Source organism: Neolamprologus brichardi, chromosome 23 (genome assembly GCF_056152115.1).
Source record: "Neolamprologus brichardi isolate AB-2024 chromosome 23, ASM5615211v1, whole genome shotgun sequence".
Classification (NCBI taxonomy): Eukaryota; Metazoa; Chordata; class Actinopteri; order Cichliformes; family Cichlidae; genus Neolamprologus; species Neolamprologus brichardi.
In genome coordinates, this window is record NC_142125.1 from 12,076,242 (window position 1) to 12,100,062 (window position 23,821).

The 23,821-nt window shown below is 40.7% G+C and overlaps 1 protein-coding gene across 6 annotated transcripts in view; it reads left to right on the forward strand.

Annotated features, from left to right (window-relative positions):
- The window catches only part of celf5a (cugbp, Elav-like family member 5a), a 194,153-nt gene extending 173,667 nt beyond the window's left edge, over window positions 1–20,486 (forward strand). For 4 of the 6 annotated variants that reach the window (XM_006790373.3, XM_087835854.1, XM_006790376.3 and 1 more), the window contains exons 8-12: window positions 12,025–12,240; window positions 12,558–12,653; window positions 13,444–13,587; window positions 15,531–15,694; window positions 16,163–20,486. In XM_006790373.3, coding sequence (XP_006790436.1) covers window positions 12,025–12,240; window positions 12,558–12,653; window positions 13,444–13,587; window positions 15,531–15,658 — 584 coding nt within the window. In that variant the 3' untranslated portion in view covers window positions 15,659–15,694; window positions 16,163–20,486. The remainder of the gene's footprint in view (window positions 1–12,024; window positions 12,241–12,557; window positions 12,654–13,443; window positions 13,588–15,530; window positions 15,695–16,162) is intronic. The other 2 variants (XM_006790375.3, XM_006790374.3) reach the window with 2 other exon arrangements.
- The last annotated feature ends 3,335 nt before the right edge of the window (window positions 20,487–23,821 follow it).

A 23,821-nucleotide genomic window follows, 5' to 3' on the forward strand; every position in this document is an offset into this window, starting at 1 on the left:
CCTATAGGTTATGCCCTTTATTGTCACACACTGTGCAAGGTTTATCTCTAGAATGTCAGGGAATGTTTGCCTAATGACTCTAGCCATCTCCTCTTTAAGCAAATCCACTGGAAAAGTTGATACAGCCGAGACCTCTAGTTCAGACTTGCCAAGAGATGGGGAGCTTAGATGGTAAGCTATCATCATCTGATGCTTTGAGGCTAAGGAGAGAGGCACATTCTTAAAGCAGCTTGTGTGTCTGATGACCTGCTTGAAAAAGCTGTGTTTGGCCTCAAAACGCATTGTCCACAGCCAAACAACTGGACCAAAAAACCTAATCATCTGTGGATAGTGCTCCAAATAATGGTGTTTTGGTAGTAGCTTAACATCAGGAAACAATGCCTGGTATCGCTGTCTGTGCTCTATAATTTTGCTTTCCAAAAAAGCCAGAGAGTCATCACTATGCACAGGGGACACGACAAGTTCTGTGATATCCTTCAGAGTCATGAGAACAAGCCATGCAGGCTCATCTTCAGGCACAAGTGATCCAACTAAAAAAGGCAAGAACCGGAGCAAGCTCCAGTTCTCATGCGCATTTCCTCCAACTGTTTTGGTGCTAGAGAAAGTTTGTGACACTACATGAGGTCTGTTTGTCTTATCTTCCCATTTGTAGGGGAACTTCAGAATCGCATTGTTTAAGTCGGCTAAAGTGAAAAACTTCTTTGATATAAGAACTGTCAAGCAATGAGCCAACTCTACTGGGATTATACCCTCAAAAACATCGTGAGCAAGATCAGGCGGATAACCAAATATGACATGAAAGTGGGACAGATTTTTGGTGAAGACACATTCTCTTTTCACTCCACAACAGCCTGTACCTGTATCTTGGGCTTGTTTGACATGGACCTGGTGAAGCTCTTTGCTTCTTAGTGTGAAAGCACCAGACGCTACAGAATACAGCTGAATATCACTGCTCTTCCCTGTGCAAAATCTGCAATAGTATTCTACAGAAAAGCTTTGCATAAATCCTGCAACACTGTGTGCTCCAAGGTTATCTGCGATTACACTTACGACTGTACCTTTAACTGACTCTCCTAATAGTGGAACATAAACGCCATGTTCTTCAAGAGTTTTCAGATCCTGTAGAAGAGGTTCCAAGATTTTGTCATAACCATAGGTTTTAACGTCAGTGGTTTTGCACAACACTGACAAGTAGATGGACGATAAGGAGGAATGAGATCCTGAAGGCAAGTTAGTCAAAACCCAATAAATGGCACAAAGCTTGTGTTTCTTCCGTGAGGTACCAAGGGGGTTACAGACTTCAAAGTCATCCACATAAAAACGTAGGGAAATCCTTAGATTTTCTCCAGAAAGGAAAAAGTTTTCCTTAAATAGGGAACCATCACTTGAAGACCTGTAATGATATGACCCAGTAGAGTCTGTTCCCACCTGTTTTTTATGGCATTTCACAACTTCATCAACAACATCTGTTCTACTCAACAGCTGCTGTAACAATTTCAGTAATGGGACATATTGGAAACTGTGTTTCTTTTCAGCATCAAGTATATATTCAACTGGTTCTAAAACACAGAAATTTTCCTTGTAATACTGCTTACGCAGATATGCTGTGCTTAGCGGACCACCCTTTTGTATGGACCTTAGTACAGGATTACCTGAAAAAACTGCGTTAATAGTTTCTGTAATGAGATCTTTATCAATGGGGAGGTTTCTTTGATTAAAGATATTCGTCACAATATCACAGGATAATGGTACAGGTGCCGACCGTATCAAATGATAGAGTTCCTCTAAAAATACATCAATAGCTGTGCTTGGCACATGGACCAAATGCTCCAGCTTTAGCAGAGTAGTTGCAAATCTTTGCTCTATGACTTTTTGCAAGTCCTCACTATCACACTGACCATGTGAAGGAATGACAGTATCCAACTGCTCTACAAACTCCTGACTATTTTCCTCAAATTCATTTGTAGGTGCGGATCCTGTTCTAACTATACCTTGTTTAAAATCAACTGGTGTATAATGTCTGTGTTTACGGTTTTTGTGTGATTTAAATGTACAGTAAATGTTTGTTTTAAAGTTGCAGCCTAGAAACATACAAGTAAGTGTCTCATTTCTTTTAAGATGCGCATATATGTGAGCAAAATAATCACGCTCTGATGCTAAATCATTGCATTCGCAAAGGTGGCAACTGAAAATCGCCTTTTTTTTAGTAGTGACCCCCGTGCTGTGGATTTTATTTTGATGGACAATAAGGGCATTCCACGTTTTAAAGGTGCATGGACAATGCAGGTATGTACATGGAAAGTGAGAACGACGTCCAAAATGTGGATGTTTTAATCTGTAGTGATGCAAAAGCTTGGAACGACTTGATACCGTTTCTGTGCACCCCTTACAACTCCACATTCCCAGCACCACCCAACCCTGTAAGACACAGATAATCAAGAGTCAGATCATTCAATATCCAGAGGATTACGTCAGATTCAGAGATCTCTCACACACACACACACACACACACACACACACACACACACACACACACACACACACACACACACACACACACACACACACACACACGATTTATTTTGTTTCTTTATGCTAATCTACGTATACAATAACATTGATGTTATTGCACATAACAAGAATATAACCTCATTTTCCAGACATGTGTAATCATAAAAGTAAAAAAATGCCACCATCACAAACAACATTAACTTCTACTAAAAAAGTTATTCCGAACAAGCAGAACATTAAAGTGCCAATCTTTTGCTCATTTATACATAATGTTTTGAGAAGCAGCTCACATATGTTCCACACAAACAAAAAAAAACAAACAAACAAAAACAGAAAGGTTGTAACTTTTGTTTGGACAGTATTGGAAAATTCACAATCGAGAACTTAATTAGACAATTAGAACCACTGTTTATTGACCATGCTTTTCTTGGGGTGCTGGAAGCATGCTCCATTGAACAAATGGAGCATGCTCCCAGATAATAGTTAAGATAATAGTTAAGTAAGGGGCACTTCACCTAAAACAATGACTATGACAGATGATTTGCGCATTCATGGGCAAAGGTTCTTAAACCCAAGTCTAAGTCTACATCCACACACACACACACAGGTATTTTTGAAAACGCAGCTTTTTCTGTGCATTTGGGTCTTTCGTCCACACAAACGGGACTTTGTATCATTGAAAACTGAGATTTTCACGCAACGCCTTTTTAGACGTCACGCTGTGAGATGAATTTCTTCAGTAGCGGATACTGACAAAATACTGTTGCTGTTAATCTTACTGTTTGCAGTTTTTACACACTTACATATACATACGCAGTTACTGTGCCTCCATTTAGAAAGACAGGCGTGAGGGTGAACTTATACATTTAACATGGACGCTCTCACAACCTAAATACCTACACCAACTTTGTAGTCGGTTTTGCGAAAACATTTTATTTTTATTAAATTTCTGTATGCTGTATGAATTTTGTGCATTCCCCAGTTGTGAGTCTACACCAGTCGTATTTCATAGCGTTGTGAACCTGGCTATGAGAGCGAGAGACACAAAATCCAAAATACTGTCTTTAGTTATTAACATTTCAAATGCCTTCATCATTTCAAAGGTAACACAAAATTAGCTGCCTTTCTAAAAAAAAAACACAAAAACTTTTCAGAATTACCTCAAAGTTTTGTGAGTATACAAAACTGTTTACTCCTTCCGCTCCCAGGCTTCTAGACTTCTGATTAACCAACATTTCTACACTGTTAGGATTTGGTTCTTGACAGCATTTGAGTTTACATGTGGACGGAGAAATTTTTTTCAAAACTGCAGTGTGGATGGGATTTTTTTTTTTTTTTTTTTTTTAACTAAAATGGGAAATCTCCATTTTCAAAAATATCTGTGTACGTGTGGACGGATTCTTGTTATGACTTGCTGTGTGTCAGCCACCAGAATTAACATATCTCACAGTGGCAATCCCAGCTTGCTAAACTCTGACGGTTACAGCAATTAGCCACTGTAGCAATGACTAGCAGTGTAACACAAACACTACTGCGCTCTCTCGGTGAGATTTCATGAGCTTGTTAAGCCACTAACAACCCAGTGTTCTCTGCCACATTCCAAATCCGACCGATAACAGCCGCTTTCTCCCGACTATGTGCACTTTGTTAGACTATTTTTCAGCTATCGTCATGTAGCTAATACCAACACTAGCTAGCAGTGTAAAAAGAAAAGGAAAAAACAAGTGCATTTTGGTGCATGCTGTATGAAAAGCATTACAGATAACTTTTTTTCCAGCACGCAACCAAATAATTCTGTGAAAACATCCCCAAGTAAAACAAATGTATTTAATTTACTTACCTTCTCAGTATGCCCACTAACGCAGTGCCAAAGGTTGCATGTGGCTTAACAGTCTTCCAGAATATGGCGGTCAATTGCTCTCTCCTTGAATAATGTTGTTGTATAAAGGCCGCGCTTATGTGATTATCCAATCATATTTAGTTGCTGTCTTTGAATATATTACATCATTTCCGTTGGTGGTCAAACATGATTACAATGGTTTTAGTATACTAATTTAGTCATTTTATATCAATGCAAGAAAAATTAGTAGTTTCAGTATTGTTTATAATTATGTAAATGGTACTTTATTCAATAATGTAAATAAGAGAAACATAAAAAGCTTGTGTAGCATTAACTAAATTCATTTGTGCAAATTCAAAAGCCTGCCAATTCCCATTTTTTCAGTGTATACAAGCTTCCATTCACTGATTAACTTTTATTATTGCATGTAATACATTTTTAATCCCTGAGAGAAATCATCAATTTCGTGAAGTTCCAAGGACTATCATTAATATGAAATATCTTATTTCCCCTTTCTTCATTGGTTATTATGAGCGTGGTTGCCAGCAGTTGCAGCAGTGGTAGACTAACGTGCTGCTTTGGTATACACAGCTATTTTCTCTCTCCCTTTTCACACTTGTGGCTATGACTTATTTAGAGTTCATTGAATACATAACATTACTGGCAAGGCTGTCTGTATAAGTAGGCCAAGAGACTCTGACACTACTGAGAGACTGTAGGATGTCTGCCACGAGTCAGTGGAATTATTCATTGTAATATCAGAATCTGTTTTTTGGGGTCTGGGAGCACAGCGCTTCTCTGCTTCAACAGAGGTTTAATTTATGCATTAAGATGTCTCATCAGCTTAATTAAATTCTGACATTTGGCAGTTGTGTACAAAAGCATAAAAGGTAGAAAGGTTAATGTCCCCTTTCTTTGTGAAATGAGAGCTATTACCTATTGATAGCCATACTACTGCCTTTCTGAGTGACACATACTGCTCTGCATTAACATAAAGCTCCAATAATGGTTTTATAGATGGAAACCCTTCCCAATCTTGGGATAAAAGTGTGATGTGACACTAGTCTTTTATTTAAATGATCTCCATAACCTCTGCAACATACCAAACCTTGTTTGACAGCAGGCTTAAGTACAAAGAGGCTCCGAGGTTAAGGGTGTTACCCTGAAAACAATGAGACATCCATTTGATCAACAGATGCACAGCATTTAAGCTTGATGGTGCATAAGCCGTTTGCCAGATGGTTCAGCTGATTAGAGCATGTATCCTTACAATGATGCATGATGATGCTTTTTGAAAATAATGTTCACCAGGTGCCGCTCCCTGAGTGCTGCAGAAGAAATAAAAGTTAAACAAAAGAAGGGAGAGAGAGGAAAAGCTGGATTAAGAGGGTGGAGGGGTGGAGATAAAGAGGGTGAGGGAGGAGAGGAAGGAGAAATGGAGAGAGATGTGAATCCCGCTGGGTATATGTGGTGAGGAACACGCAGTGTCAAGAATGCTTTGTTAGGATGTGAGAAGTGTGTAATCAAAGTCGCTCTAATGTTCTGTTGCATGGCGCTGCTCTACACTGAAGATGTGCATGCACAAGTGCATATTACACAAAGTATAGTGCAGATGCTCCACAGCAAGAGATGAGCCCGTTACACTTAGAGCCAGCCCGAATGTGCCACAACATCCCTGCTGGATTCAAACATGGCTACACCATGGATACAGAACACTTCGGTGGTGACAAAGCACCGGGAAACTAATGAGCTGTTTGACGTGATGATCTTTCTTAATGCCACCTGTCCTCTATGGCTTCCTTGCACTGGCAAGGACTAATTCTAACGCAAACAATCAAAGGACAGTTAAGCTAAGATGTTTATTTAGAACAAAGTATCAACTATCCTTCACGTTTAGATCAAAACATCACATCCAAGGATAGCGACGGTCTGTTCAGAGCCAAAGGAAACAGCTGGAAAGATGAATACCTGTGTGTCCCAAGTGATGGTGTGACCTCGAGCTTTCAGTCCTTCTTAGTCTGAAATATGCTTTTACTCTAACTGCTTTCTTTAAGGCTGTAGAGGTGTCTTTCCAGTGCAGGCAAAGGTTTAAAAAAAATGGTTTGTTTTTCATGACACTTTTTCTGACGGATAAGTTGCCACTGTTCCTTAAATGCAAATGCTTCTCCTCAGCCTTTTAGATTAAACCATGACTCTGGCATCAAAATAATGACATTTCTCAAAATTAGAAGTGAGCAAAAGGTAGCCCTTTTTCTGTTGCCTTCAAGTTTGTTCAGAGGCCACAGGCACTCCTCTTGCCTTGACCAGATTTGATCTCCGGTGCACGCAGGCAGTGGAGCTTCACAAGCTGCCCAGCTGGTCTGCTCAGGCATCTGAAAGCCAGGCACATTGCTTTGGTCAGTGTATTGAATGCATATGAGCTTCAGAAGTAGAGCAGGAAGCACTGGAGGCTTAGTAGTGTGGAAGGTTTTTGCTTTTGTTTTATTATCTAATATTTATTTAGCAATAAATGATTTGTCGAGTTTCACATAGTCTCATTTTAATATCAGCTGAAAAATATGTTATAATATTTTTTCGTATAAACTAAAGCAAATTAAGATTGTATATCACATGATTATACATTTAGAGGTTGGAATCATTTTTCTGGCGGCTCACTTTGCTCATTGCAGTGTGCAGGGAAATAAATTGTGTGGTCTAGAAGTGTGTGTTTACGCTTGCCTGAAAGGCTTGGAGGTCTCTCTCTGTTATCTGTCCAGCTCTGTACTTGGGGAACTTGTTTCATATTTGAATAGCAGTTTGGAGGAAGATTCTGTACGAGAAGGTGCTGCTGAGCCTAGAGTGCAAATGAGTCTGGAAATAGATTAGCATTGCATATAACATATGGTCAGGGGATCCTTTCAGTAGTTGCATTTTTATTCATTTTATCAAACATGCCAAAGTGAGGACTGTAAGTGAAGCACCCTCCAAGACACTATAGATATGCGATTTACAGACCGTGGCTCAAGCTGTGGCCACTGGTTTGTCCCCATGAGGAAGATGTTGATTAGGTGTTTGAACTTTTACGCTATGGGATTCGTTCCCAACAGATGCTAGATGCTGGCACCATTAAAGTGCAGTTCAATCTTTGCTGGAATCCTTTTCCTCAGGTGTATTGTGTGTTAGATCCCAGTCTGCTGTTGGATTTTTTTCGGTTTCTTGTTTGTTTAGCTCTCATTTGCCGTTTTTATTATAAATATCACTTGTGCTGTTTCATATATTTTTACCTTCTGTACTCATGCTGCCTTTCTTCCTTATGTGAATAATGTTCCACGCATTTTTCTTTCTGCATAACTTGCGTTTCAAACTTTTCCTTGCATTATTTCCATACTGCTGCCTCCAGTGTTTTTTCTATGTACTAAAAATCTACCATGAGTAAGAATTTTTTCTTTTTTTTTTTGGAGTTCCATGCGTTTGAGTCTTTCTTCTGTTGGAATTTCATCACGTATCATATGTACTCAGTATAACAAAACTAAAGTAGCCCCAGGATCTGTAAAGTGGAGCTAATGTTGAGGTTCCTTAAACTTGCCTTAACTTAAAAAGTTGGTATAAAATTTAATGCAGGAGCTGCTCTGCTTCTCGCTTGGTTTATAATCTCATTGCACATTTTCTTCTTGAATTTATGTTTTCAATCGCCATTCTTCAAGTCTTATTTAGTAAAGAAGATGATTGTTTTTAGAATAAACAAAAATAGACAGTCAATGGTTACTCTCAGTCAGAATGTCCCCACATAGCAAAAATGGTATGGCCCCAATCTGGCCCACACAATGTGCTTACACGTCCCCACATATCGCAAAGAATAACGGCCCTTTGGTGGCCCAGATCTGGTTTGCCAGAGGTGGCCCACAAATGGGCCAGTTGCAGACACACTGCTGGCCCTGTGATGGCCCAGATGTCAGCCTAATGTGTACCTTAATCAAGCCATGTAATAACAACAAGTGGCGGAACATAACAGTGCAAAAGTAACATGGCAAATCTCTATTCAGACAGTGAATGGACTGATTCTTATATAGCACTTTCCTACTCTTCAGGATTACTCAAAGTGCCCTCTACAACATGCCACATTTACCCAATCACACACTTTCTCTAAACTGAGTGCTTCCTAACCACATTCATACTCTAGCAGAGACTGGGTTCGAACCACTAACCTTCCTATCAGTAGGTGGCCTGCTCTACCTCCTGAGCTACGGCCACCCACAGGGAAAGATGAGTAAACCGTCACTAGGTTTTCGATAAAGTTTACACTCACGAACCTGTCAAATCTGTATTTGAAACGTTGGCTAGCACAGCAGTATAGTATTGCAACATGGCATTTGGGTCTGCTTACTAAGATAGGAAAATAGGAACATAAATAGTGCCATCATTGCCAGACCTGGCCACATCTGGTTGACATACACCCTGCTATGACACCAGTCAGTCAGAAGTGTCAGCTTGATGCTGGATCTGGGCCAGACCTGTTTTCTATGGGCCTGGGCCACATAAGCCAAACCATAATCAAGCCATCACATAGACAGTACCATCTACTCCAGGCCTGGCCCATATCTGGATGACATACGTCTCATCATGCCAGAAGTCAGCCAGCAGTGCCGGCTTGATACCAGATCCGAGCCAGACCTGCTTGCTATGTGGGTCTTTGATGGCCAACATGTTGTTCCTCAAAGTGCTCTATACAACATGCCAGTGACAACATGAAGTTGTCACTTCATAATGGAAGTTCAGAAACCATAGTGGCTATGTCCACTGCAATTTTACTAGTATTTATTTTTTACCCTGGCTATTATTTGGTTATTTGTTTGGGCTCACTGCTACTTAAGCCAGAAAAGCTGTTGCGGCACAGCTGATCAGAGTTAAGTCATCAGCGTACACTTGCATTTTCAAAACCATTTATTAAATGATCTGTGGAGATGACAAGCAAGGGGGAGGATTTCACAAATAATTAGCGTACTGACTGAAAACTACTTATGTGCTTTGAAATATTCACTAGATGAAAAATTATATCAAACTCTGTAACAATAAAACACATTCATTTGGAAGTGCATTTGTTTTGTGTCACACTTGATTTGCTTTATAAATATTTATTCCTTATCTAAGGGGCAGTATTGAAAGTCAGAGTTCTTTTTAGGATCACAACTGGACTTTGAAAGCTACCCCCACCCTCACAGTGTTATTCACAGAAGACAGACATTTTCTCTTTGACTCTAAATGCGTCGCATTTTAAATCAGTTAGATGAAAGCATCTGTTTTGAGTACTTATTACTTGCTCTGGCAAAAGACGGTCCTTCTGCCGGTAATGACTGCACTCTCCAGTTTGGGTATAGCATTCCTTGTTGATTTCAATATATAATTAGCATAATAAATACTTGAATGAAGGCTTTTTCTCCTTAGCAAGGAGCAAATCAACTGTTTTTCCCTCTAAAAAGAAGCTTTCAAGAAGATGAGAGTAATTTTGCTTCCACAACATAAGTATATGTATTGGACAAACACATATGGATACTGTTTAGCAGTGCAGTGTTCCTTGGTGAAGTCATAAAGCACAGTAAATTTATAGTTCAGAGCAAAATGTATGGAATATGTAATCCTCTGTCCTACAGCTTTGTATTCACTCATGCCAGAGTGAAGAACAACATGTCATTACAGCCTGATAGTTGCAAAACATCCTGACAGCCACATGTATATCAGCACTCTTGGGTGCGCATTGTAAACAAGCTATGAATGCAGTTTTTCACAATGCAAGAACTATGTGTCCACTGAGGGATAAAATGAAAATATCTAGTTCGGGAGACTTAATAATACTTCCCTTTTTCACTCTTTACTGACTGTGGTGCGATAATGTAGTGTTTATAAGACTTCTGTTCATTCCTTGCTGTGGCATTTCCAACATGATGAACAGACTGGACTCAGTGGCCCCAATCTGCGACTTCTCTCGTGTGTTCTCCTTCAGTACCGATGTCATATGTAATTGCTGACCTCGGAACTTATGAAATTGCACATAAGGGGTCCGTGCTACCACCGAGTACTTCTGCTGCTAGTCCTGCTATCACTGCACAACTGCTGCAAATACATAGGCGTGTGCTCCCACACTATGGCTAAGGCTTGGAAAAATGAATTTGCCTGATGATGGAGAGGGTGCATTATCTGGTGGTACAGTAAAGTGCGTGTGGCCTGAGCAGACTGGCTGTCTCTAGCCCTCAGAATAGGAGCGGCGCTCTCCTGGGTCCTGGTAGGAGAATGGGCTGAAGCTGCAGTCTAATTCATCACAGCTCTGCAGGAAACAAGCAATCATGGGGAGGCTTCATAAAAAAAAGATAAAAAAAAAAAAAAGTAAAAGAAAATCAGTGCAAAAGACACAACAGCTCTCGCTGGACTGGGGCAACTCCCCTGGTCACTGCATCTGCCTCCTCCACTGTCAGCTTCCTCGTGGTTTAAATGCTGAGACAGGGAGAGAAGATGGAGAATAAAACAGAGTAGGAGAGGTGAGGAGTGAAGACAAAGGGGCAATTATTGATAGAGAGCAATAAAAATAATCCAACATAGATGATAGGAGTCAGCAGTAGGGGGGTTTCAGCTTGTAATGTAGTTTTGGGGTGATGTAATGCTTTTGAGTAAGACCCCAGCTCTGGTGATACTGCGTCTTTTTGTTTGCACTGCCACATATCTCAGTGTACAATTTGCGTGAGCTGGTTGTGATTGTGTACGCTATCTAATCTAGTCATAAGAAGTCCCTTATTGAGGTCCCAGATTGTGGAAATATGGCACGCTGAAGGGTTTCTGTGACAACCTGGGCTTTCTGTCCAATCAGAGTGAGGGCTTTGAGATTGAGAGGTGGTCCTCGGGGGAGCTGTACTTCAATGAGCTTGGATGCTTTGCCATAGAGAAGCGCTTTTAGAGAGACCATCACAAAGTGAGATTCTGCTGAGAATGGGCACTTTGACGTCCCCGCCATAATTGGAAGCACTTTCTAAAGGAGGGTCCTTTTTAAAATGCATTGAATGACAGAGAACACGGAGCATCCAATTTTGATTCCACTCATGAACCCTTCTGCAGCTGCCTTTCAGGCGTGCGCCATATATGTTACGACCCACCCATTTGTCAAACTGCCAACTGTTGTTCTTTTGTCTTCTTTTTTTTTTATGATGTGTAAAAGTACGAGACATCTTTGTGTATTTGCTACCTGCTCATTCAAGCAAATCTCCCCCTGTAATCTGCTTCTATCTAGTCTAGATCTGTTTCGCCTTTTTCTTTTTTCTTTTTTTCTCAGAAGTTGCATAGTGGTTTCATCATCTTGAGCAGTACAAGCCAGCAGGGTATCGCACAAACACTACAGACAGGCTCATTTTTCACAGGTTGACTCCCCAGCTATCCTGCAGGATGTGTCACGACAAACGGCGGATATGTGACAGATTCACGTTGCACCCGTGTCCTTGCATTAGAGAGAAGACACAGTGTAGCTCGTGGTCACGAGTTTTGTGTGTTTAATGCGCGAGTGTGTGCGTGTGCGTACAGAGAACTGTTTTTCTCGGCACTTTATGAGAAAAAAGCGTGTCTGCCTGCTAGTGTAAGTCTGAGTGCTGTACAACTCTTGTAGTATTATGCGCAGAGATCCAGATGAAGTGCTCAACAGCCAACCTTTTTCCCAGCAGGCCTCAGTTCTCCACCAGCCAACATCACCACCTCCGCTGTACCCAGCATCGTCACGCCTATCGTCAACGGATTCACCGGCATCCCTCATCAGCCCAACGGACACCCTGCCGTGGAGACCGTTTACACCAACGGCCTGCCGCCCTACTCCACCCAGAGCCCCACTGCTGCCGACACCCTCCAGCAAGCCTTCACCGGTGTACAGCAGTACACAGGTAGGAGACAGAACGGCTTTGTTTACAATTCTGTTATTCTGAGGTTTTGCACTGGCGTGTAAACACTATAAATGAGTAGCAGCTATGAGACAATAACTGCAGGCTATGTGGTGCGTGAGTAGTGTGAGGTGGTATGTATTCAGATAGTGTAGGACAGCGCCTTAGAACGAAACATCAGAGAGGCTTTGATTACGTGTTACGCTTGTGTGATCGACCTTAAGCATCCTTGACACCGTTCTCTGTGGGATCCCCAATTTTACACTCATCTCTCTCACATTCCCTCCTTCCTTCCTTGTTCTACTGCTTCGCGTCCGCAGCGATCTACCCGGCCACTACGCTGACTCCCATTGGCCAAACGCTGCCCCAACCAGCACAGGTCATCCAGCAGCAGCAGCAGCAGAGAGAAGGTGAGGGTGAGAGAACATTATTGCTTTTACACTTCACATGCCTCATACTTTGTAATGGCTAAACAGGGAGATGAGCACGAGAGACCAGTCTTGCTTTGCTTTTACACTGTACACACTTCATTTTGAGTGTTGTTGTACAGCGAGAGAAGAAAAACACTCTAACATCATTTTCATTGTGTTTAATAGATAAACAGAGCGGACTGTGTGAGACTGTAAACAGGTCTCGTCTCGACATAAAACATGGGGATTGATGTAGAGCAGTATTATAGTAATATATAGTAATAGTGATAAGTAGTAGCATATCTGTTAAAATAGCCAGCTGTGACAGTAAGTGTGGATGAAACACACATATAAACAACATCAATGAAAATATGGTTGCAGGCAAATTGGGACAGCTTATTTGAAGATTTTCAGCGTGCAATGTGATGATTTTAATAAACTCGTGTTGCGTTTTTATTTAATTTTTTTTATAAAATAGCAACACATAATGTATATTTTAATTATGATTTGAGCCTGTGCCAGGTGTGTGCAGGAACGGTGAAGATACATCTAAAGGCCACATATGAAGGAATGGATGCTCATGCATGAATGCTCATTTCAGACTGTACTGTCTAATTCTACCAATGTTAATTAATCATTTATTTATTTTTGTATGATGGGTAGTGCCACATATGTCTGAGACAGCTCTTTGCACATATTCTGTATTTATTTTGGGTGATATGTAGGTCTGAAAAAGACAAACTGACTGCTTTTTCTCTCTTTTTCTATCAAACTTTCGCTGCATCTCTGCAACCAGGTCCAGAGGGTTGTAACCTGTTCATCTACCACCTGCCACAGGAGTTTGGAGACAATGAACTCATGCAAATGTTTCTGCCCTTCGGTACCGTCATCTCCTCTAAGGTCTTCATGGACAGGGCAACCAACCAGAGCAAGTGCTTTGGTGAGTCCTACACTGCAACACACACACAGTCCAAGACCGACTTGATATAATATGAAATTATATCAAGTCAATTTGTATCGACCCCGGCTTGAGAGATAAAGACACTTGGTTCTGAATAAATCTAATAATAATAAATCAGCCCTAGTGTATACAGGTTAAATAGTAAAATGTTTGTCTTTTCTTTATTTTCAAACACATAACACTAAATTTGTTATATATATAATGTATATACCATTGCCTCTGATGACATTTGACAGCTCACCTACCTGGAGGACTGAGCGATCTTACCCCTGACAGACTGACCTAATTTTGCATCTTGATGACTGTTGTGTTTTGGCACCGGCGCTTTTAAAGCAATGCGCAGAGTACATTGCAGCCAAAATAAGCGGGATGTAGTCAATCAGACCGCACGTCCTTGTTTCTGCTTGCCGGCTGTGTGACCTGGAAACCTTGAGGTGCTGCATCAGCATCCTCATCACCATTGTGTAACCCCAATATCTGTCAATACCTTCACCGCTGAGGCTGATTCACACATTTCCACACCTCTTGTCCCATTTAGCTCTGGCAGCCTACATGCGCGTCCAACCCCAGGGCTTACAAAAAGGCAGGCAGTGATGGTTGAGGGGGAAGGAAGGAAAAGGACAATTATAGATCAGCTTTTGTTTTCACTTCAGGGAACCAAAGAACCTTGGGCAAAATTGATCACCAGTTCCGTCTCCCTTGGGGGACTTAATAATATATAAATTCATGAAAGAGGAGCTATTTGCAGTATTGACTTATGCACTATGCATTTACAACATAATGTTAGGCCTGGGGAAGGAGGGAACACATGTGTGTAATTAATCTAGAGAGGAGAAAGAGGGAATAAATTTAGATTGATGGGGTGTAAAAGAGAGAAACTGAGCTTAGACCTCTAAACAGGTATCTCCTCTCTGTTTCTAGCCTGAACGCATTAAGCTGATGGCGGGTTAGGAGGTCACCTCCTTTTCCCGCCTCTATACTTTCTTCAGACTTCCGTTCAGCTCGGCTCTTTGTAGCCCAACTTTTCCCCTGTAATGGGCCAAACCATGTAGACTCCCTCCCATGTGGCGGTGGACGTGGAGAGCCTCCTGCTGTTTTTTTCATGGGTCATCAGCTGTTCCTAATGACACCACAGACACAGCGGAGCGCATCAGCGGAGACACACTCCACTGAAATTTCTGGTCACTGAATTCTCGAGGCTTTATTTTTACACATGATGGAAACAGGATGTTCATAGGTTTGAGGAGGTGGTTTATCTCGGGGAGGTTTTGTGTGTCTGCAGCAGATTTGTCTCCTATGATCATCGTTCTGTGTTTGCTCTTGTTTTGATCAAACTCATTTATTCAGTGATTTTTTTTTTCCTCTTTTGCTCATTCACAGGTCAGAAAATTAAAAGAATAGCACTGAGTCAATGAAACTTTGTAGGCGTGTTAACCCTCAGTCATTAAATTTCGAAGGTTCAAAATCCAGGCAGCTGTAAAGAAAGTGTCTGCATGCTATAAAATATAACATTTATTTCGAGTTAGGGTCATTGATTCTCTGCACTGTTTCGTCATTTTATTACACTGCACAAAATCAACAAATGCATGCTTCTTATCCAAATCCTGGACATGTCTTCATCTCTGAATGCAGCTTAATATTATATTCCCAAATATAATCCCAAAACAGTCAACTAGGAGAGAGCATGAGCGCAGAGCGATGTCGTTTGGCAGTAACAGCCCCAAACTTTTTGTGGCCTATTTTTCATTAAAAAGCCACCTCGTGTCCGGCTGTCACCAGCTCTGAGCAGCTGTTAGGCTGCACCGCAGTCCTTCCTGCATCAACAACACCATCTAGACTTCCGTTAGAGGTACACAGGACGTGATGAGGAAGCCTACATTATTCTTAGTTAGTGTAAATGAAGTTTTGCTTTTCTTACACAGGTTTTGTGAGCTTCGACAACCCTGCTAGCGCACAGGCAGCTATTCAAGCCATGAATGGCTTTCAGATTGGGATGAAGAGGTTGAAAGTTCAGTTAAAGAGACCGAAGGATGCCAGCCGCCCTTACTGACACAGCCTACCTTCAGTATTCATCGCAGCAGCACAGGTGAGCCCATAAGAGTATTACTGATTTTCACCACTCTGTCCTTTTACGCTCACGATGCAACTAAGGTTCAAATAATGCCACCTGACTGTTCCTGGCAAGTAAATATTGTTAGACTGATAAGTATTGGGTTGCTATATGTTCTGCGAATGCAAAGCTTAAACATTAAAGGTTTCTACAGTTTGAATATTTGAAGAAATGTAGAGGGGTTGATTTGATGTGCAGCACTGTAGGCATATTAATTAAGGAGAAATCTGTCATCACTGTGACTGACGATGATTGATTGGTGTGGCAGCGTGGGTTAGTTCTCTCCAGACCATTAGACTGATATAATAGAACCATACTGAACTACTCAAAGTTTAAAGAAATTGATCTTTAGATTGACAGTTTAATGAGCAGTGAGATTTGAAATGGCCTTTTTCTTCTTTTTCTTTTCTTTTTTCTTTTTTCTTTTTTTTTTTTCGTTTCTAGGTTTTAGAGGACACGTGAAGATATTATCTTTGGAGGAGTTCAACTTTTTTTTTCTCTCTCTTTGAAAGCAAAATATGTTTTAAAAAAAAATCAACACATATGGAATTTTTGAAGACATATCAGCATTTACTTATGAAGATGTAGGTTACGGCAGAAGAGGAAGATGCGAAATGAGGAGGCGCTTCACCGGGGGACGTTAACAGTAACAGATGGCACAGTGCAAGAAAGACGAGAAGAAGAAAAAAAACTGGAAAAAAAAGAAGTGATGAAACTGAACAACAGAACTTTTTCTTGTTGAGACTTGAATTGTTAATTAAGCAACAAACTAACAAACGAAAAGCAGCAACAACAAATAGATTTCTATATACATATTATATACACACATATATATATATAAGGAAAGAGGCGCTTGTGGCTTTTACTGTACTGGACAAATGAGGGTTCAAACTTGAAGATCAAAAAAAAAAACCAGTGGAAAAAAAGAAACTATTCTATATGTCCACTGACAGACTTTCTTTCTCTTTCCCTCTTTCTCTTATTCTCTCCCCGTCTCTCTCAGCAAGCGCAGAAGTGCAGCCACTGAGGTTTCCATTAGCAACAATAGGACTGCAAATCTTTCACCCCTAAGGGACCAAAGGACCAAACATTTTTATTGTTCTGAACAGTAATATATAGTATTAATGATACTAATACTGCAAACTACTACTAATAATATTACAAGTTAAACTTAAGAAGAAACACTAGCTTCAGGTTGAAAAAAAAAGAGCAAGGGTTTTTGATTTTTTTTTTTCCTTTTACATTTATAGTTACTGGGTTTGAAAATATTAAAACAAAACAGAAAAATGTATGAAAAAAAAGTAAAGCTATACTATTTTAGTGCCGTAGAATACATGGGTTAGACATTGTTTCGGGCATGTTCAGATATATTCTTTTGCCTCTCGTTACGTCATCCGCATCGCAGCATTTCATCTCGGAAGCGTGATCCGTCTGTGTTATTGTGTCAGAAGAAGAAGAAAGCAGTCCTTTAGTGCCAAAAGTGACACAGTAACCTTTTCTCAAAGCAGACATCAAAAGAACCAGAGCGTATTTAGCCAAGCGTTGCTGTCCTCTGTTCTTGCCAGCGTGTTGCGGTTCCATAATTGATCGTCATTGCGACTCATTCCATGTCATCATTAAAGCCTTGATAGTACAGATAATCTGACCATAAAGCACTGTGGTAAAAGTGCCACCCGGCTGAGCTGGATACGCAGCAGTAAAACAGCACAGCATCTGTAACTGCTTAATAAAATATACAAATGAGCCTGACAGCAGTTGTAAAAATTTCCATCGGCGTGTCACAGTGGTCCCTCCCGGGTCGTGCCCTCTTCCACTGCCAAGCTCCTCCAGCTGCTCTCAGCAGGCGGGAGCAGACTCCCCTCCTATTTCTCCTCCTCCCTCCTGCTTCTCTTTCCTCACCTCCAAGTGCCAGCATATCTCTCTCTTAATAGGGACCATCGGTTCACGGGTGCCCCAAAGCTAACCCGCAGCATAATTAGGGTAATGATAATATTGATTAGATGGGGAGCAGCACCGCAGGGCGAGAGATGTGCAATCAATTACACATTGGCATTTTGAGTGAATTGACTGAGTGACAGAGTTCATTTCTCTCTCAGTAGCTGGATGTTAGTCTTTTTCTCCCGTGTTGTCATCCAGAGTCCCTGAAGGAATCCCAAAACGCAGAACGGCAGCGTGTCCTGTGGGACACTTTGAAGGCACTTGGATCGGTGTCATTATGGTAAAGGGTGGAGGCATGGAGATCTGTATATGGTGCTTAGAGGAGATTGTACATGTTCTTCAGTGAAGAGCAACTGTATTTTTCTTCTGAAAGGGTATAATAGCACAGTGCGAGCTTCTACAAAGAGAGAAGAAGCCTTGGCATTACCAGCCTTAGGAGGTCAAATTAAGAGCAAAATGATCCATCAATTAGACAGCAGCGGGCCTGTAAGTGTAGCTGCTACAGCTGCTGCTGTTTCAACAGGATGACAGCTTACCATTAGTGCTGGTCACACATGGCTCCTGTGCAGTGTGGTCACGACACATCAAGCCTGGAAGATACGATTAAATAACCAAACTTGTGTTATCTGTGCTTCTGTTTTTGCAAAGAGACACACATTCAATGCGTCCGAGATGAAATCTGATGCGCTGTTTGTTTTTGGGTTGTTTTTTTTTCTATTTCACTCTTTGATTTGTTGAGTAACACTTACATTCTTTATTTGAATATCAGATTCATTGACTCAGTTTACACTCTGAAGCATCGTACCCCTCAGGACTCTGAGAGATCTCAGCACTCTGATCATCGCTCTAAACTTCAGACACATCAGTGCTTCAGACATGTAATCACAATACTGTCCCATACACTAAAGCGTCTTCAGATAGCATGACCACTGCGTATGCCTCTGTAGTCTGGAATAACAATTTTATCCTCCAGAATGACTCTCCAGATCCTGATGTCTGCATACGTTCATTTAGTGTTACTTTGACCCAGCAATTCTTTCTTTTTTTTCTTTTATTTGTGTGATTAAAGTTCACTGGATCAGTATTATAAAAAAGGGGAGGGTGCATCATTTTCAGTAGACTAGGAGTAAATGTTATCCCCGGTTACTATGTGTGTTTTATTCTGTTGCAAGCAGTATTTAGATGCGCTAGGAGGGAGTTTTTTGAAATGCCTTTTCTCGTCATGAATTGCCAAATTATGCAAGTTTAACCACCACATTTCCTCACCTGACTGAAAACTTTGTGCCAGACTCTTTTTTCTTTTTTTTTTAAATCTACTCTTATAAATATGGTCATTTTCAGGAAATATTTAGTCGAATAAAATATTTGATTTTGTGAAGTAGTATAATATTGTAGGGGGAGGATCAGTTCAGGATGTAGTGATATATAATGTACATTTTCAGTAAAAAGGTTAGATTTTTATATATTTGCCTGAGGGCGTCGTCTTTCCCCTGAGAAGTTACTCTTATTCTCTTCTCACAGCTTTAGGGAGCTGTGATATATGCCCTCCCTTTTCCCCAGGTGGTACTGGGCCATGTGAACCCAGTCAAAATATCTTCTCTCATGGGATCTCTACTGGAGATCTCTACTGGAGATGGAGTCATTAAAATGAAAATAGACTTGGCCATCGCAGAAGCTCGCGTAACGTCTCGTTTTTGGCCAAAAGAAAAGAGACAAATTTGACTAAATTACAATGAGTGTGCTGTTTTATATGTAGTGCATAGGCCTCTATATACATATCTATAGATTCAGAAAAGAGAAAGGGGCTGCAATCCCACCAACAATAATTTGTTTAAAATATGTAAGTTACTAATTATTAGTAATTATCCCTGTAGTTTTGAAATTAGAGTGCATGTGGTCAAGCTAAAGTCAATCTTCTACATTATTTTCACTCTTGCATCCATTTATTTATTTATTTGTCATGTTGCCATTGTGCCCTTTTTGATCTCTGAGCATGCTCAATGGGGGCTTGGGGGCGTTAAAGATTATGATTATGGTACTACTCATATTAACAGTATGATTCTTTAACTATGGTTTGAATGCTAAGGATAGTAGCTTATTATAAATATGAAATCTGTAAATTATGGAAAATCAGCACAGGACCTTTCTTTGGGTACGTACAGTTTGGGTAATGAAATGGGTGAGGGGAGGGGGGGGAGGGTTTCGCTTTCTAAAGATATTAACTTTCTGGTTTCTCAGCACAAAGCATACAAAAAGCATAGAAACAGCAGTATGGAGTCTGTGAGTAGACTTTACTGAAATACAGGGCGCAAAAAGAAGAATCTCAGTATTATTCTTTTAACCCGGAGGAGAAAATGCTGTTTACAGGTAGTAACGTTTTTCTTTTTTTATTGAAGAAAAAAAAAAACAAAAAAGGAGAGCGCCACCTGTTTTTGTGGCAGCGTCAGTACAGCATGGAATAACTGACAGGGAAAGCAGTATCTTTTTATAAAAAAATAAAAAATAAAATTATGAAGAAAAAAAAATATGTGTTCTGTATTAGCCTGAGAAACCAAACATTTTTCCCCTGTTGAAATTTCTTAATACTTGCTGCTTAGATTACTTCATATTAATGACTGATGATTTAATAATTTTATAATTATCGGGTCAAATATGTAATTTGATGTTTATTTATTTTATTTATTTATTTATTTTTCTTATTTATTTTGCCAGTTTTATTTATTTGATTTTACGGTTATGGTAAGATAAAGATATGTATCAAAAAAGAAATGCTTATCGAGGCTTTTCTCTCTTTCTCTCCTTTTTTTCCAATTTTACAATAAAAATTCAAACTGGATGTTTCGTTTCTCACACTTGCATTGAAGCGCTGAACCGCGGCGGCGCAAAGAGAGGGGGAGCTGTTGCACAAGCACTCGCTCCCCTCGGCATTTCCAAGAGCTTGAAACTTTTACAGGACGTAGATGTTGCTCACCACCTCAGAGGCCGTCTCTGACGCCGAGTGAGGAAGCTGCGGTGATTGCGTAACGGCCCTATATGGATTCAGGACTGCTGTTTAATACCATTTTAAACACTTTTCACATGAAGCCGTTTTCTACAGCTCTCACATCATCGGGAGTCGACTCTGGAATTCATCATGACTGGAATTCCAGTCGTTTTATTCTCATGTGATAACTATGGTCCAACATATAGAGCTGTTTTGGTTATCTTTCACTCCGTTTTTGGAGCGTACTTCTCAGGAAATGGTTGATGGGAACAAAATACAAAAAAAAAAACCCTAAATATATAAATCCCAGTGAAGAGGTGTCATAGCAACGCTTCACGAGAATAACGGGGACAAATATCATTACAATGCAGACAAGCAGGAAGCAATAAGTTGATATAAGGCAGGCACGGACCATCAGTCAAGTTTAGGAAACCGTGGCACTGTTTTGATGCCGGAAGCTAAATCTAAAGTAACATCTGTTGACATTTGAATTGTCTCCACATACATCTTGTAATGATCATCTTCATACATCGGGAGTCACTGTAACAAAAGAAGCAGAACAGCTGAGACATTAGATTCCTATTTTGAAGAGCGGAGATAGATATGAAAGAAAAAAGGGGGAGGGACAAAAAAGTAGAGCCACTGGCTCATGAAATAAATTGTCCCAATTACAATAAAGTGTGACTCTTGGTCAGTGTGCACGGCAGGCAGTTCATCTTTATTACAATCAGTTAATGAAAATCAATCCCCCTCCTGATAAACTCTTATCTCCACGGCCTTTGCGCACCCCTCGTGCCGGGAGATAATAAATTAGGGTAATATTGCCTTTGATGAGGGAGTGAATTGCAAATTATTGTAACTTTCCAAGATTTATGATGCAGATGCTTAATTTCCGAGCTGGGTTTTTCAGGGCGTCAGGGTGCCGGGGGGCCATTTGTTAAAAGTTTGGTGACATAGGCTCGTTAATAAAAATACACACTCCCGACAGCCAGGTGTTCTCAGCTGTTCTCTACTGTTACAGTAGCGGAGGTGCTGAAGCCGCTCTAACTCCAAGCTTATAGGATTTGCGGGACGTTTCTCTTTGCCGTGCGATTTTTGCCTATAACAAATACATACGATGAGGGAGATACCCGGGGGATGAAACGTGTTTACCAAAGAAGGCGCTGTCAATCATACGGCACCCCACCACCACCCCCTCCCCCATCTCTATCACACAAGCCAGAAGTGTATGATTTGATATGTAGGTCAATACCCATTCTGCAGTGAGCCAGCGGGTGAGATATGTCTAGTTGCTCGCTGTCACTCTGATTATTGAGGAGACACAGAAAGATTGAGTTGGTCAGGTATGAGGGAGCCTGCAGTATGAGATAGCTGTGTAATCGCTGCAACTAGAAACCACACACACACACACACACTGGTGCAAACTCCCTGAGAAATGAGTAACTTCTCACTCTTTGTTCTGCAGCGCTGACCCATGTAACAGGGTGCAATATACGAGTATGTTAGGTGCCATTTACGGGGTGCAACAGTCAGACTGTGAGTGCGTCATTAAGCAAAATGCTTCAGCAACAGAAGGTTAAGGTTATGAGTCACCAGGAATTGCGGGAATGATGCAAGGTGATTATTTAAGGAGCAAACAGAATCTCACAAGATCAGATGGGGGAAGTTACAGCAATGGTTGACCAACATCTTTTGCATTATTTAGCATAAATGATGTGTCTTTTTTTAAATTTACATATGCAGTAAGCTCTGTTTATTCTCTATTATAGTCGTTGTGTTCTTGTTCTTGATAAAACCAATTTATTTAAAAAGACCTCCAGAGTCCCTGTGTACTTAAAAATCAGTATCAAAATAAATATAAGCACTTAGTGCTCTCAACGTTTGATTATCTCATGACACAAAAATCTCTCCTCATCAAGACCACCTCATTTATGGCTAAGGCACATCTTGCATTAAGACAGCCATCAATCTAGCCATTATCAATCAAGGAGAGGACTAACACACCACTATCTATTTATCTTGCCAAGTGCTCTATTAATATCAAATTAATTTCCCCATTAAGAGTATCAATCACTCAAGCAGTTTTTCCTCAACTCATTAGCTTGGTAATTGTCCTTGTTTACAGGGGAAAGTCAAGATAGCATGGCTCAAAGAGGGTGGACAAGCAATCTTTACAGGCTCTGGCAACATGTTACATCCACTGTGCTAATTCCCTGACAGGATTCCTGTGAAGTCTGTGGAGCGTGGAACATTTCACACAGTTTTCATTTACAGTTTTTGAGAAAATGTGTGTTTTTACTGCCAATCAAAAGTGTGTTTCATGTTTTAAATGTTCAAAAGATGTCAAGGAGCTCACCACCTTTAAACTGGCTGCATAAGAGGATGCTCTTGCATCGGGTTATTATTTAAGCTATAGTGCCAATCTGTCCTGCGAGGTCACGAGACTTGTGGCTTTTTAACTTTAAAATTCTAAAGCAAACCGGAAGGAACACGGTGCGATGCCATCATCTCAACCAAGCCGAGATCATTTGGAGGAAAAGATATGTTAGATAGAAAGTTGTAAGGTAAGCATTCAAAGTCTTTATCTAAAGCAGGGGTAGGCAACGCCAGGCCTCGAGTGCCGGTGTCCTGCAGGTTTTAGATCTCACCCTGGGTCAACACACCTAAATCAAATGATTAATTCATTACCAGACCACTGGAGAACTTCAAGACATGTTGAGGAGGTAATTTAACCATTTGAATCAGCTGTGTTTAATCAAGGACACATCTAAAACCTGCAGGACACCGGCACCCGAGGCCTGGAGTTGCCTACCCCTGATCTAAAGTAAAAGTACCAAAATAGCAATGTTCTATTCCACAATGTGTATCTGACACATGCATTAATCAGTCATGGCATTAAAACCATCATCTATAGGACCTAAAGACCTTGAGTCCTGCCATCCCTGTGGATGTTACTTTTACACATACCACCCACTTGAGCCTTGTTGTCGACCACATACCTCCCTTCACAGCGACGATCATCCCTGTCAGCAGCGGCTTCACACTCTGCCACAGCACAGAAACAGCTCAGGAATTGCTCAAGGAACATGACAAAGACTCCAAGGTGCTGATCCAGACTCAAACTCCCCAAATCCAAATTTAGACAAGCATGCTTGGGATGCATCAGAGCAAGCTTAATCCTC